This window comes from Carassius carassius, chromosome 18 (genome assembly GCF_963082965.1).
Source record: "Carassius carassius chromosome 18, fCarCar2.1, whole genome shotgun sequence".
NCBI lineage: Eukaryota > Metazoa > Chordata > Actinopteri > Cypriniformes > Cyprinidae > Carassius > Carassius carassius.
In genome coordinates this window covers 19,670,098-19,683,977 of record NC_081772.1, presented here as the reverse complement: position 1 = coordinate 19,683,977, position 13,880 = coordinate 19,670,098, and the positions used below count along the sequence as shown (strand labels likewise).

General features: G+C 37.4%; 1 protein-coding gene across 11 annotated transcripts in view; it reads left to right on the top strand.

Annotated features, from left to right (window-relative positions):
• dab1a (DAB adaptor protein 1a) overlaps window positions 1-13,880 on the top strand; it is a 196,963-nt gene that overhangs the window by 94,415 nt on the left and 88,668 nt on the right. For all 11 annotated transcript variants that reach the window (XM_059498945.1, XM_059498943.1, XM_059498941.1 and 8 more), the window contains exon 3: window positions 8,710-8,849. In XM_059498945.1, coding sequence (XP_059354928.1) covers window positions 8,710-8,849 — 140 coding nt within the window. The remainder of the gene's footprint in view (window positions 1-8,709; window positions 8,850-13,880) is intronic.

Sequence of the window (13,880 nt, the reverse complement as noted above, 5' to 3'; positions counted from 1 at the left end):
TGCTTCGATAGCGGCCTTAAGCTCATCCAGAGTGTTGGGTCTTGCGTCTCTCAACTTTCTCTTCACAATATCCCACAGATTGTCTATGGGGTTCAGGTCAGGAGAGTTGGCAGGCCTATTGAGCACAGTAATACCGTGGTCAGTAAACCATTTACCAGTGGTTTTGGCACTGTGAGCAGGTGCCAGGTCGTGCTGAAAAATGAAATCTTCATCTCCATAAAGCTTTTCAGGAGATGGAAGCATGAAGTGCTCCAAAATCTCATGATAGCTAGCTACATTGACCCTGCCCTTGATAAAACACAGTGGACAAACACCAGCAGCTGAGATGGCACCCCAGACCATCACTGACTGTGGGTACTTGACACTGGACTTCAGGCATTTTGGCATTTCCTTCTCCCCAGTCCTCCTCCAGACTATGGCACCTTGATTTCCGAATGACATGCAAAATTTGTCCAAAAGTCCAGTGCTGCTTCTCTGTAGCCGAGGTCAGGCGCTTCTGCCGCTGTTTCTGGTTCAAAAGTGGCTTGACCTGGGGAATGCAGCACCTGTAGCCCATTTCCTGCACATGCCTGTGCACGGTGGCTCTGGATGTTTCTACTCCAGACTCAGTCCACTGCTTCCGCAGGTCCCCCAAGGTCTGGAATCGGTCCTTCTCCACAATCTTCCTCAGGGTCCGGTCACCTCTTCTCGTTGTGCTGCGTTTTTTAACCACACTTTTTCCTTCCCACAGACTTCCCAATGAGGTGCCTTGATACAGCACTCTGGGAACAGCCTATTCGTTCAGAAATTTCTTTCTGTGTCTTACCCTCTCGCTTGAGGGTGTCAATGATGGCCTTCTGGTCGGCAGTCTTACCCATGATTGCGGTTTTGAGTAATGAACCAGGCTGGGAGTTTTAAAAAGCCTCAGGAATCTTTTGCAGGTGTTTAGAGTTAATTAGTTGATTCAGATGATTAGGTTAATAGCTTGTTTAGAGAACCTTTTCATGATATGCTAATTTTTTTAGATTTTTTGAGCTGTATGCCAAAATCATCAGTATTAAAACAATAAAAGACCTGAAATATTTCAGTTGGTGTGCAATGAATCTAAAATATATGAAAGTTTAATTTTTATCATTACATTATGGAAAATAATGAACTTTATCACAATATGCTAATTTTTGAGAAGGACCTGTATATATAGATGCATAAAAACCTATAAATAAAATATGTATTTATTTATTTATTTAAATTTATAAAATACAATAAGTCCTCCAAAACATGCACAGGTGTGGAGTAAAAACATTAATGAACAGAGAAAAATTGAGACCCCAAACACCATGAATGTACATCCCAAACAATTTTTTTTTTTTTTTTTTTTTTTTTTTTACAGTTACATCCTAAGGCTATGTTCATGGTTTCATTATAATACCATGGTATTCTCATGGTAAGTTCCTTTGAGTAGCTTGTAAATACCAAGGTAAATGTAGAGTTACAATGATTGTAAATTTGTGTAGGTAACTTTTAATTAAGACATTATGTACCGTTTTTTAATCTCTTTATTTTAGTCATTTAACAACTTGACAACAACTAGTATAATAGTTAATATGTTGGAGACATTTTCAGAAATCAGGCCATTACATGTATAGCACAAACAAGCACATACTTGCACACTTCTCATCTAAACTTGGTGCTTGTCTGAGTACAGTGTGCCTCTTGGAGAACTGGCCCATTTTGTCCATTCTACAGAAGGCTGATTAGATGTGCTCACATGCTCACCAATGGATATCTGACACACTTTGATGTTTTCTTACCCATCAGTCTAATAAGATTAGCAGAAGCTTCTTTTTTCTGCTTTTCTTCTCACTCTTAAGAAGAGAGTGAATGAACAAGGTTTTTCAGAGTGGATCGATAGATGAAGCTGCAGTCAGTTTTATGTTCAGTGATGTCAGTTTCATGTCATGTGTGTTGAGAGAACAGTAAATGAACCCTGCAAACTTAAAGTGTCTGATTTAGTGCTGTTGTCAGCAGTGGCCTACATGAACAACATTTTCAGACACGTGGTAAGTGCACGTGTGTATTCATACACGGCTTCTCGTGTTGTCTCTTGACTACATCTTACTTGAGGGGATTTAAGATCTATCAGATTTAAATTCGACCGAGGCTTGAAACTGTGCAATTCTTTGAAGTATAACGAACTTAACATTTTTAAGCAACTTCAAACGACAACACAAATATTTCTTCTGGTCTCAGAAGGAACATTAATTAATTTCCATTTTCATCTTGAAGGATAAATAAATCACACAAAAAGAGGTTTACAACACCAAATAGACTGAATCCTATTAGCTCCATCGCATTTAGTGCAATCTGATTTGACAAAAGCTAGCAGTTTAATTATAGTTCATTAAAATAAATGAATTCATTAATTAATACATAACTAAATAATATTAAAAAAATCATTATTTCAAATATAGAAATAAAAACAATTTAAATCGAGAAAATAGGCTTGTTCAAAAATGTTGTTACTTCATGAATGTTCATGAATATATTAATTAAATACAAACCCGATTCCAAAAAAGTTGGCACACTGTACAAATTTTCAATAAAAAACAGAATGGTTTTTTTTCAGAATACAACATAGATGACATATCAAATGTTTGAACTGAGAAAATTTATAATTTCAAGGGGAAAATAAGTTGATTTTAAATTTCATGGCATCAACACATCTCAAAAAAGTTGGGACAAGGCCATGTTTACCACTGTGTGGCATTCCCTCTTCTTTTTATAACAGTCTGCAGACGTCTGGGGACTGAGGAGACAAGTTGCTCAAGTTTAGGAATAGGAATGTTGTCTCATTCTTGTCTAATACAGGCTTCTAGTTGCTCAACTGTCTTAGGTCTTCTTTGTCACATCTTGCTCTTTATGATGCACCAAATGTTTTCTATGGGTAAAAGTTCTGGACTGCAGGCTGGCCATTTCAGTACCCGGACCCTTCTTCTACTCAGCCATGATGTTGTAATTGATGCAGTATGTGGTCTGGCATTGTCATGTTGGAAAATGCAAGGTCTTCCCTGAAACAGACGATATCTGGATGGAAGCATATGTTGTTCTAGAACTTGAATATACCTTTCAGCATTGATGGTGCCTTTCCAGATGTGCAAGCTGCCCATTCCACACGCACTCATGCAACCCCATACCATCAGAGATCCAGGCTTCTGAACTGAGTGCTAATAACAACTTGGGTTGTCCTTGTCCTCTTTAGTCCAGATGATATGGTGTCCCAGTTTTCCAAAAAGAACTTACAATTTTGATTCATCTGACCACAGAACAGTTTTCCAGTTTGCCGCAGTCCATGTCTTGGCCCAGAGAAAACACCTGCTCTTCTGGATCATGTTTAGATATGGCTTCTTTTTTGACCTATAGAGTTTTAGCCGGCAACGATGAATGGCATGGTGGATTGTGTTCACCGACAATGTTTTCTGGAAGTATTCCTGAGCCCATGTTGTGATTTCCATTACAGTAGCATTCCTGTATGTGATGTAGTGTCGTCTAAGGGCCTGAAGATCACGGGCATCCAGTATGGTTTCCCGGCCTTGAACCTTACGCACAGAGATTGTTCCAGATTCTCTGAATATTTGGATGATATTATGCACTGTAGATGATGATAACCTCAAACTCTTTGCAATTTTTCTCTGAGAAACTCCTTTCTGATATTGCTCCACTATTTTTTGCCACATCATTGTTTGAATTGGTGATCCTCTTCTCATCTTGACTTCTGAGAGACACTGCCACTCTGAGAGGCTCTTTTTATACCCAATAATGTTTCCAATAGACCTAGTAAGTTGCAAATTGGTCCTTCAGCTGTTCCTTATGTGAACATTTAACATTTAACGGCCTCTTATTGCTACCTGTCCCAACTTTTTTGAAATGTGTAGCTCTCATGAAACTCAAAATTAACCAATATTTGGCATGATATTTCAAAATGTCTCACTTTCAACATTTGATATGTTATCTACATTTTATTGTGAATAAAATATAAGTTTATGAGATTTTTAAATTATTCCATTCCTTTTTTACTCACAATTTGTACAGTGTCCCAACTTTTATTGGAATCGGGTTTGTACATTTTGTTAATTTTTTATTCATTTAGTCCTTTGCCAAGGTGTGCTTATTAAAGCTATTAAAGCATTTTTTCCTTATCAATCTACTCACTTCTTCTTATCAACTTATTTAAAAATAATAGTCTGGTTAAGTTGCCATATTTAATTTATTTATTTTTTATTTTATTTTAGTATTGACTTAGTACTGAAGAACCAGTGCTTTGTATGAATTTATATTGATCTCTGTTTGATGCAGAAGAAAAGAAACGGAGAAATAAAACAGATAAAAGGCTAGAAAACCAGAGAGCAAGGATAAAATAATGGGAAGATGCAGAGAGAGTGATAGAGAGAGAGAGAGAGAGAGAGAGAGAGAGAGATGGGCTTTAAAGTCGGCAGCAGAAGCTTTAATTCAATAAAGACTGGAGCTCTGTTGTAAGAAAATGAAAAGTCTTGTAGGGAGTCATTAGGCAATGTGTGGTTTCTGGCATTGACACAATGTCACAGGGAGATGCCAGTCCAGCAGTAATAAAGTGAGCCTGTTTGTTTGCGAGAGAAAGTGTGTGAGGTAAGCATGTTCTTTCTATCTCTTTCTAAGATTAAACCATTTTTTTTGTATCATTTCAGATTTGTTTGGAAATATTTGTTTTGCAGTAGTTCAAGGTTATAGCAATACAGAATACACACGCTTATTCATTATTTATTAGCTTATTTATTAGATTAGTTTAGTTTTTTTAATAGACAGTGTGAGTTCAACAGAAATTATCCTCCTCCACTTTTTGCTGGCACTGTACATAATATACATATCACAGATTATACTGTATATTAGGTTTGCTCTGTTTTGGTCTATACCACATTATATTTTAGGCTTTTTGATTACTAATTCACATAATTGTTCTTGCAATTCATTTGCTACTTCATTAGTTCATTCTCTATGGATCACTGCTTCATTCCCTAGATCCTTTACAGTTTTGTGCTGAGAAAATTGTCACGCTTTGTTGGTGTATAGCCAATTTAATAAAAAAAAATACTAATCATCATCATTATCATAATTGTTTTTAACAATCTCATATATAATAATTATCTGTGACATATATAATTTAATAATTTGTTGTAAATAACATTGACAGTTTGTAGGTTATACATAATTCCAAGTGAAATAGGTCCCACATATTCATTTAATCAATTAATATCTGTGTTAGTAATGTTCTAGTATCAATTTGCAGTTATGCTAGTTCCCATCTATGTTCACATTTCAAACTTTTATTTCTAATCTTAGATGTTTCTTTCCTAATTTGATGTATTTCAAGAAATGTTTCTCTTTAAAATGGTTGTTTCTGGGATTCTTAGTTGTGGGGATTATACAGGTGCATCTGCACATAGCAGTTCAAGCTCCTGTGCCCTGCTTCAATTAAACATAATGTCAACAGCTCACTATAGCTGGCTGCCAGGGTTCCCTCATTTTGAAGAGCCATGGGAGTGGGTGATATACAGACTGCTCACCAGGAACCCCCAAGCTGTCCTCAGCCTGAATGAGGACTTTGGAACCATGCAAGTTAGAGAGCTGGATCTCCTTTCAAGACATCTCTACTTGGACAGTATAGTTGGCAGCTTTTTGACACAGATATACCCACCCACACACTCATACGGTCATGTATTTACCGCCAAAGTTCAGTCCCTGAGGCAGGCAGTAATAATAAGGGGTATTGCAGGTGCAGCAGTCTGAACTAAGGAAAATAAATGAGTGTTTATCCTGCCCATTCCTGCTGCTGAGGGACAGCTGAAAGTTGTCAGCTTCCCAGAGCTCTCCACAAACTCAGAGCATGGGTTAAAGTACAAGTTCACCTAAAAATGAAAATTCTGTCTTAATTTTCTCATCTTCATGTTGCTCCAAAGCCATGTAGCATTCTTTATTTTGTAGAACACAAAATACAATACTTTTGAAGAATGTTTCATCAGTTTTTTTTCCATATAATGAAAGTAAGTGGGGTTCAGAACAACTTTCGAGGCCATTCATTGAAGGAAAAAGGATGAGTGAGTTCCTTCCATCATGTCTGCGGTGACCTTAGAGGAGTTGTTAATATATCATCTTTCATGGATCACACGCTCCTCTTCATCAGGTGTTATGCATGTGAAGAAAGTACACTGCTATTCATTATGTCTCATCTCTTACTTTAGCATGTCACATTGTGTCAGTGTTATTGATAAATGTTGCAATAGAAGCCTAGAGCAATTTTCCTCAGCAATCCTACAGATTAATGATTGTGCAGTTGCTTGGTGGCTAGCAGGATAGCCCATAATATAACACAGATTGTCATTGGATTTCATTGGAGGGATGCAGGGCATTTTATACTGTTGGTGCATATTTGGTTTGCTATACACACAAAGTGTTGAGTGTCTCTGAACATGCTTGTCTTGAGTAAATAACCTCAGGTTTTGGCCAGAATTGTAATTTAGAATCAAAAATGTCTAATTTGCTACAAGCCTTGTGGAAGAGATCTTTACACCTTTATTTGTATAGAGCTTTATACAATACTGGTCGTGTCAAAGCAGCTTTACAGTGTCAAACAGGAAAATAGTTGGTCAATAATGTAAGAAGACAATGAAAAAGTCATTTTCCCAGCTATTTTCAGTTCATTGATGATCCAAGCTCTCTTTCAATAGTGTCTGTGCAGTCAAGAGTCCTCAACTAAACAAGCCAAAGGTGACAGTGGCAAGGAACCCAAACTCCATCTGTGACAGAAATGGTGTAAAACCTTGGGAGAAACTAGGCTCAGTCAGGGGGCCAGTTCTCCTCTGGCCTGACGAAACCAGCATAGCTTGGTTTAATTCCAGGCTGCAACACAGGTGCAGAGGTGTTGTCTGATTCCAATGGTCTTATGCCGATGGTCATTGAGGTGATGAGGTTTTCGCATGAGGTTTCTAGTGTGAGAGTAAGGTTTAACTGCACAGGTCTTATCTGGCCTCCATGACACTCACCCACCTAAACCTTTCCCCCATCTGGGTCATGGCACCAATGGAACTGGTCCTAATCTCGCCACTCCAAGGGGTGCACTAACATGGAAGTTAAAAACTACTGCATCAGGTTCTAGTGCTACTCTTTAGGCCCCAAGTGTGAGGTTTACTTGTACATGACTTGTCTGGCCTCAATTATACTCACCTTCTTAAAACTCATTCTCATTTTGGTCACAGCACCAGCGTAATTGGACCATTGCATCACCCCTCCAAGCAGAATTTAAACCAGTGTCAACTGGCATTGGAGGTGGATGCACTAACAAGGATGATAAAGTCCACAGCATCATTTTCTAGTGTGCCTCTTGAGCTCCCAAGAGTAAGGTTTGCCTGCAAAGGTCTCATCTGGCCTCCATTACACTCACCCTGGCTAAACCTCACTCCCATTCTGGTCACATCCAGTTTTGCTAATTTAGTGTACATTGATCTGTTGAATGTTGTTGAATGCTGCCATCCAAATTGATATCCTTTAAATGATGTGTAGCTTTGAAATCAGTTTCAAAGTAGCTTCCTCAACACTGGAATGTCCCCTGCTTGCGTGATAGTTACATTCTTGATCCCTTCTTCTCAGAGGACAGCGCAACCATTTATATGCAACAATGGAGAACATGGAGGGGTATGTAGAAACAAGATCAACATAAGATACTACTGATACAACAACAATACAAGAGCTAAGAGTGACAGTAAATGCAAGAAAGATAAATGTCAAGCTAGTAAAGGGAGACATAAAAAGGGGGTGGATATGGAGATCGGTGGGCTGACCAAATTATGGTGTTTCTGTCAGTAAGGTCTGCCAGCATATATTCCCCTTTTATCCTTCCTCTTGTACATGCTATAAATTAAGTTTATGTGTGTCCTGGTAAGTGTCTATTTGCCTTTGTCCACTGCAGGCTCAAACCAAATTGGGTCTGTTTGTCTGTTCCTCACTGAGCGTGAGCTAGTTAATTGGTCTAAATCCTTGGAGGCTCATCGATTGGCCAGTCCAGTTATCCAGTTATAGGCTTTGGGATGAAGGTGTGGGAGGAACCACTTGATCTTTCTAAGCCATGATTGGCTGATAGATGTCCACTTTGATGTGAGAGCTCAAAAAAAAAACAGCTTTCATCCCTCCTATCACCTCACACCAGACCAGGATACAGCATTGTTACTTAGAAACCAACCTTTCCCCATCATGCCTCGAGCCTGGCATACTTGTAATTATAGCCACACATATGCAGCAGTTTTGACCTTCATTCTGAGCTGTGAATATTGTGCCAAACATAGGGCATCTGGGGGTTAGGGAGAGTTTTCAAAATTCTGGGTTAATTTTAAACCCCCTGGCTTTGAATAAACCCACGGGCCCATGCAGACAAAACTCCAGCTGGACCTCAACAACTAGACTGAGATTAAAGAGCTAACTGCTCAAACAGAACACAGTGTTAGAAATATGAGGATGTGGGATATTAGAATATCGCTTGGTATTTTTGTCAGCTGCAAGGTCCAGATTGTGCTGATTGTGGGAAAAGTAATGGCATTTTAAGATGATAGTAGATGGAGGGAGGAGGAGATGTGCAGCAGATATGCAAAATTCATCAAATGATTGTATGGTTCATTTATCTTCTCTCTTTTTTTTTTTTTTCTCCAGGGCAGGACCGCAGTGAAGCAGCTCTGATAAAGCGTTTTAAGGGGGATGGAGTTCGCTACAAGGCCAAGCTCATTGGGATAGATGAGGTCACTGCTGCAAGAGGAGACAAACTCTGTCAGGACTCAATGATGAAACTCAAGGTGTGTGGTATAGTGGCAAAGTGGTTATTGGTATAGTAGTTCCTTACTATACTGTACCTGTATGTTACAATAAGATTTATGTACTGTATGTTATATATATATATATATATATATATATATATATATATATATATATATATATATAAATAATTACAAATATTTCTGGCCCTCGAATCTGATCTGATCTGGCTGAGAGGGGTGCGATATTCTAGTGATATCGGAACGCCAAACATTTCACTGTTTGTATCCCTCCACTTAGTGTATTTCTCACAGCAAATGTCATGGCGGACACCCAAAACCACTATAATTGTATAAATAATATTTTTTTTTTGTATTTAAATTGCGGTTTGTTAATAAAGATAATGTGTATTTACATTTACATTTAATCATTTAGCAGATGATTTTATCCAACGCGACTTACAAATGAGTAGTGTTCAGCTAGTTACTCAAAGAATGTAATATATTACTCATTAGTAGTCTGTTTTATTTTACATATTAGTTTCTGGCAATAAGTGATTAGAAATTAGTTACACTACTAGTTACAATACTTCTACATTACTACTAGTTATATTACCCCTTCTAGAATGTTACTAACAACATATTTCTGCCTCATCATTTGACCAAAATCCACATTGGATCGCAGTCAGAAGTTATTACAAACACTCAATAGTGATTAATAATGACATTTAAGTGTTGTATTAATCTCATTAATTGTCATGTGTAGCTTGAAGCTTATTGTAATTTCTCCATTACCCAACTGAATTTCATTATGTATTTTATCAAATCGCATAAGTTTGTAAGAAAGAAGTTTAATTTTCAAAAAATATTTTTAATTATAGTAAAAATGGTAAAATGGTAAATGGACTGCATTTATATAGCACTTTCAGCAGACCCCATGGCCATCCAAAGCACTTTACAAGTTGCCTCACATTCACCCATTCACTCACTCATTCATACACTGTCTGTGGTGTCAGCCATTCAAGGTGCCTTCCAGCTCATCGGGAGCAGCTGGGGTTAGGGCTGGGGTTAGGTGTCTTGCTCAAGGACACCTTCGACACTTGGTCAGGTGGAGCTGGGGATTGAACCACCAACCTTCCGGTTTGTAGACAATCTAGAGTTTTTCTACAATATTTTCTCATCATGACACTAAAATAGGACAGTCAATCAGTACAAAATGTGTTTTACACCCGGTCAAAAATAGATACCGTCATATACCGTGAAACCGGTATAATTTTGAAAGATACAGTGATATTAATTTTTGGTCATACCGCCCACCACTAGTCTTAATTGTTTAGAATTGTAGACAGCATTACCTTCTTGTCGATCCACAGGTTCACATTTACAGCTCTATGTGTATGCTGCTTAAAATCATGGGTGGATTTTCACATTGGTCTGAACAAAAACAGCAGACAGGCTTCTTGAAAATGAAAATTCATTCTCTGCTTGCAGGGGGCACTTTTGGAATGGCAGAAATATAGCGGTTTCCCTGGTAAGAAAAAATAGGCGCTGCGCTCATAAATGCTAAATGAAAGTGCCATTAAAAGTTTTTAAGACCTCTTGAAATTATGATTGAAACTTTTCTTATACCATTTCAGGTATTTAATATTTTGTATGGCTTTAAATTTCATTGTTATTTAAAAGAATATGTGATATTGGTGATTGGCTACATTGCTCAATTCTTCAAGAGCACAATGTAAATAGTAACCTTTTATGCTTTCAGGAGTGCAAACGCAAATACACACTGGATATTTTTGCCAGATCTTCAATGGGCTAGTTACATATTTCTGCCATCATGTATTTCCGGTCTAGCGAGTTTGGTCATGGGCACTTCTAGTTTTACTAAACAACTGTCTACCCAGTCAAAGTGACATTACGTCATGAAAGTGTGGACTCAGAGGAAGACCGCAAGGGTTTAGGGTGAGATTTGGGACAGGGCCTATAAAGGAGATGTGTACAGTATTTTTTTATAACACTTAAAACGCAACTAAGATCTATATTATTATTATTATTACTATACTATAAATGTTAATTGAGCCAGTGGCATTTGAAATGTATGTTTGTGTCAGGCAGAGTTGAATGAATGAAATACTCTAATCTGTACTGTACACAAAATGAAAGACTCGAACTCATGTTGTGTACATATAGCTACACAATGTCTTTTCCCCTTACCAATTATGTAAATGTACAAATTACTTATTTATCCAAAATGTTTGTATTGCATTGACTTTTTATTAACTGAAATAACTTTGTCTTGTGAGACATCAGTTGATCTTCATAAATATCCATTTCTCAATTCTGCACATGCATCAGTTTGTTTCATCAACATATTTTACATTTACACATAGCGATCTCAGAATCAAACATATTTTTAGATGAAAACATGCTGTAAAAAGAGCAAATTAATAAATAGTTCTGACTAATTTAAAGATTTGTTTTATTTGTTAATTAATACAAAAAAAATGTAAAAATATACTGTATACGCTGCTTATAGACACCAGACAGATAATGATTAATGCAACAAATGCTCATTTTCACAAAATAGATAAATATTAATACAAATACAGGGAAATACAAACACCAATATTTTAATAAAAACAAAACTACTATAATTAATGTTAAGTTGTACAAATACAGTTATAAATAAGATTACCAAAAAAAAACATATATTGAGTCCATAATGTAGAAATCTCACTAACCTTATGATCTTATAAATAGCAGTCAGAACAAAATCAACTTTCCAAAAATATACAGTTGTGTACAGTGAATTTTGACTAACCACTGATGCTGAACCATGTAATCAACAGTAGAAAGAATGAAGCAATCTCCTAAGCATGCCCACAGTCGTGTCAAAAACATCACCTTGTGCACCTAGCCAATTGCTTTTGGTCTCGTTTGGGGGTATTTAACACCCTCTGATACCTTTGTTTGGGCATGGGCTTGGCTGACAAAGAGCATTCCATGACTAGTTTTTGCAAAGTTTTCTTTTAAGTGTAGTTTTATGTTTAAATACCAGTAGTATTTACAATTACCTTTATTTGAAAACAGTATGATAAATGTTTTTTAGCAATCCTCATTTAACTAGCTATATAAAAGTTGTCATTTCAGTCAGTTGAATTAATAAGCAACATCCATTAGACTGGGTAATGAGCCATGTGAACACCAGGGCTCACACTACCTTGTGTATGTGAGTTTCTTTATCTGTGCATGCATGTATGCCCTGATACACATAAGTAGACATTGATACACATTGTCTTGATAATTCCAAAAATCAGTGTCTTATTGTATGTTCGCCATAAATTGCACCCTTTTCACCAAAGTTTAGATTGGTTTCTTAGTGTGTTTGAGAGAGTGGGTGATTTCGCCGTCTGATTTGCATGTTGGTCTGATTGGAATGTCCAGACTGTTATTGATCCAAGCTGTTTACCTCTCACTCATCCAGACACATAATCTATACTCATATTCCCACAGTCCTCCACTCCTTAGCAAACAAATGAGTCCTATAGCGTCATTTTTAATCTCTTATTCCTCTCTCTCACTTTTTATGTCTCTCCATTCATCACGCTGTGGGGAAAAAGAGTTTAAGCAACAGTTTGACTTGAGTCTTTTCATATAATCCCCATCCTCCCTTTAATAATCAGCCCACGTAGTGCTCTAAATACTTCGTTAAGCATATGTCCAGCTTCTCCTACAGACAAAGCTCTGCCCAGGCACTCTGGATTGCACATTTACATCTTATATTTTACATCTGCATCTTTTCTTCACCACAGAAGCACTTATACACAAACTGTCTGTGTTTGAAATGTCAGTGCTTGTGCCCCTTTGCCATGATCGTCCAGCTACTAGCATTAGAACGGCTCATTCATCATCTCGCCAGCACATATGGATAGGCATAATGGTGTGCAAACATACATTATCTGACTGAAGGATTCTGCTCCCTGCACACTTGGAAGGAAGATCAAGAAACAGCATCATCTGACTGGCAAGAACATATTATGGTCCTGGAAGACTGGAGGGCTCCAGCTGTTTGGAGACACCATGGAATGGTTTGGATATACAAAGCAAGCTTGATTTTAGAGCAAGTTTCGGCTTTTGGTTTATTGCAACTTTATATTTAGCAAATCTTACTTGACAAGTGGTTTATGAAAACATACAAAACAAATGGTTTGGATTCTGGCATAGGCGGTGCACAACCATCTGGGGTAGCACTTTTTTCTCCATTCTGCTCTCAGCTTCTCTATCGCTCATTTGCAGGAGTTTTAGAGAATGATGGCGCTTTGCGTTCCTTCTAACCCTCTTGTTGAAAATTAATTGTGTCCAGTGTGAACTGTGTGTGGGTGAACAGTACAGATTAAGCATTTCTGTGGATTACAAAATAAAATGTGTTGCTATTTGGTTTACGCAAAATGTACTCATTCAAAAATGTGTGAATATTTTAATTGATCTGTAGTTTAATAATGACACTTTGTTTTGTATTTTATTTAATTGCTGTTGACAAAATATTACATTTGCAAGTGCCTTGTCCTGGGTCACTATGAGCCTTTCAAAATGCCCCCTCTGGTACATTGTAAGAAATTATCATAATTTTATTGGCAAAACTATAAAAATGCTACTGTAAAAGCCTGTTAATTAGTTCATGATTATGTCCCTTGCTATATGCAGTGTCTTTCCCTCACCCAAACAAATAGGCGGCATTTACACCAAACTATGTGTGCAGAGTGGCGTGATTTTTGTCTGGAGCGAGGAGAAGATTTTTTGAAAGTTGGAGCGTCTTGGTTTTCACTCGCACTGAGAGCGTTGCATTACCGCTCCATCACAAGAACAATTAATGCCAACAGTTCATAATATAACTACATTTTTTCAAGAATTCACACTTTAAACATCATTAGATAGCTTGACAGATACATGGATCACTCAAATCAGAAAGAAGGTGAAGGTTGACAGCGATGGACGAGTGTGGGAGGTTATATCTCAAGCATGTTTGTTTGTAGCAAGTGGGTACTCAATATTGATTGGGTGAATTCACATTTTAAA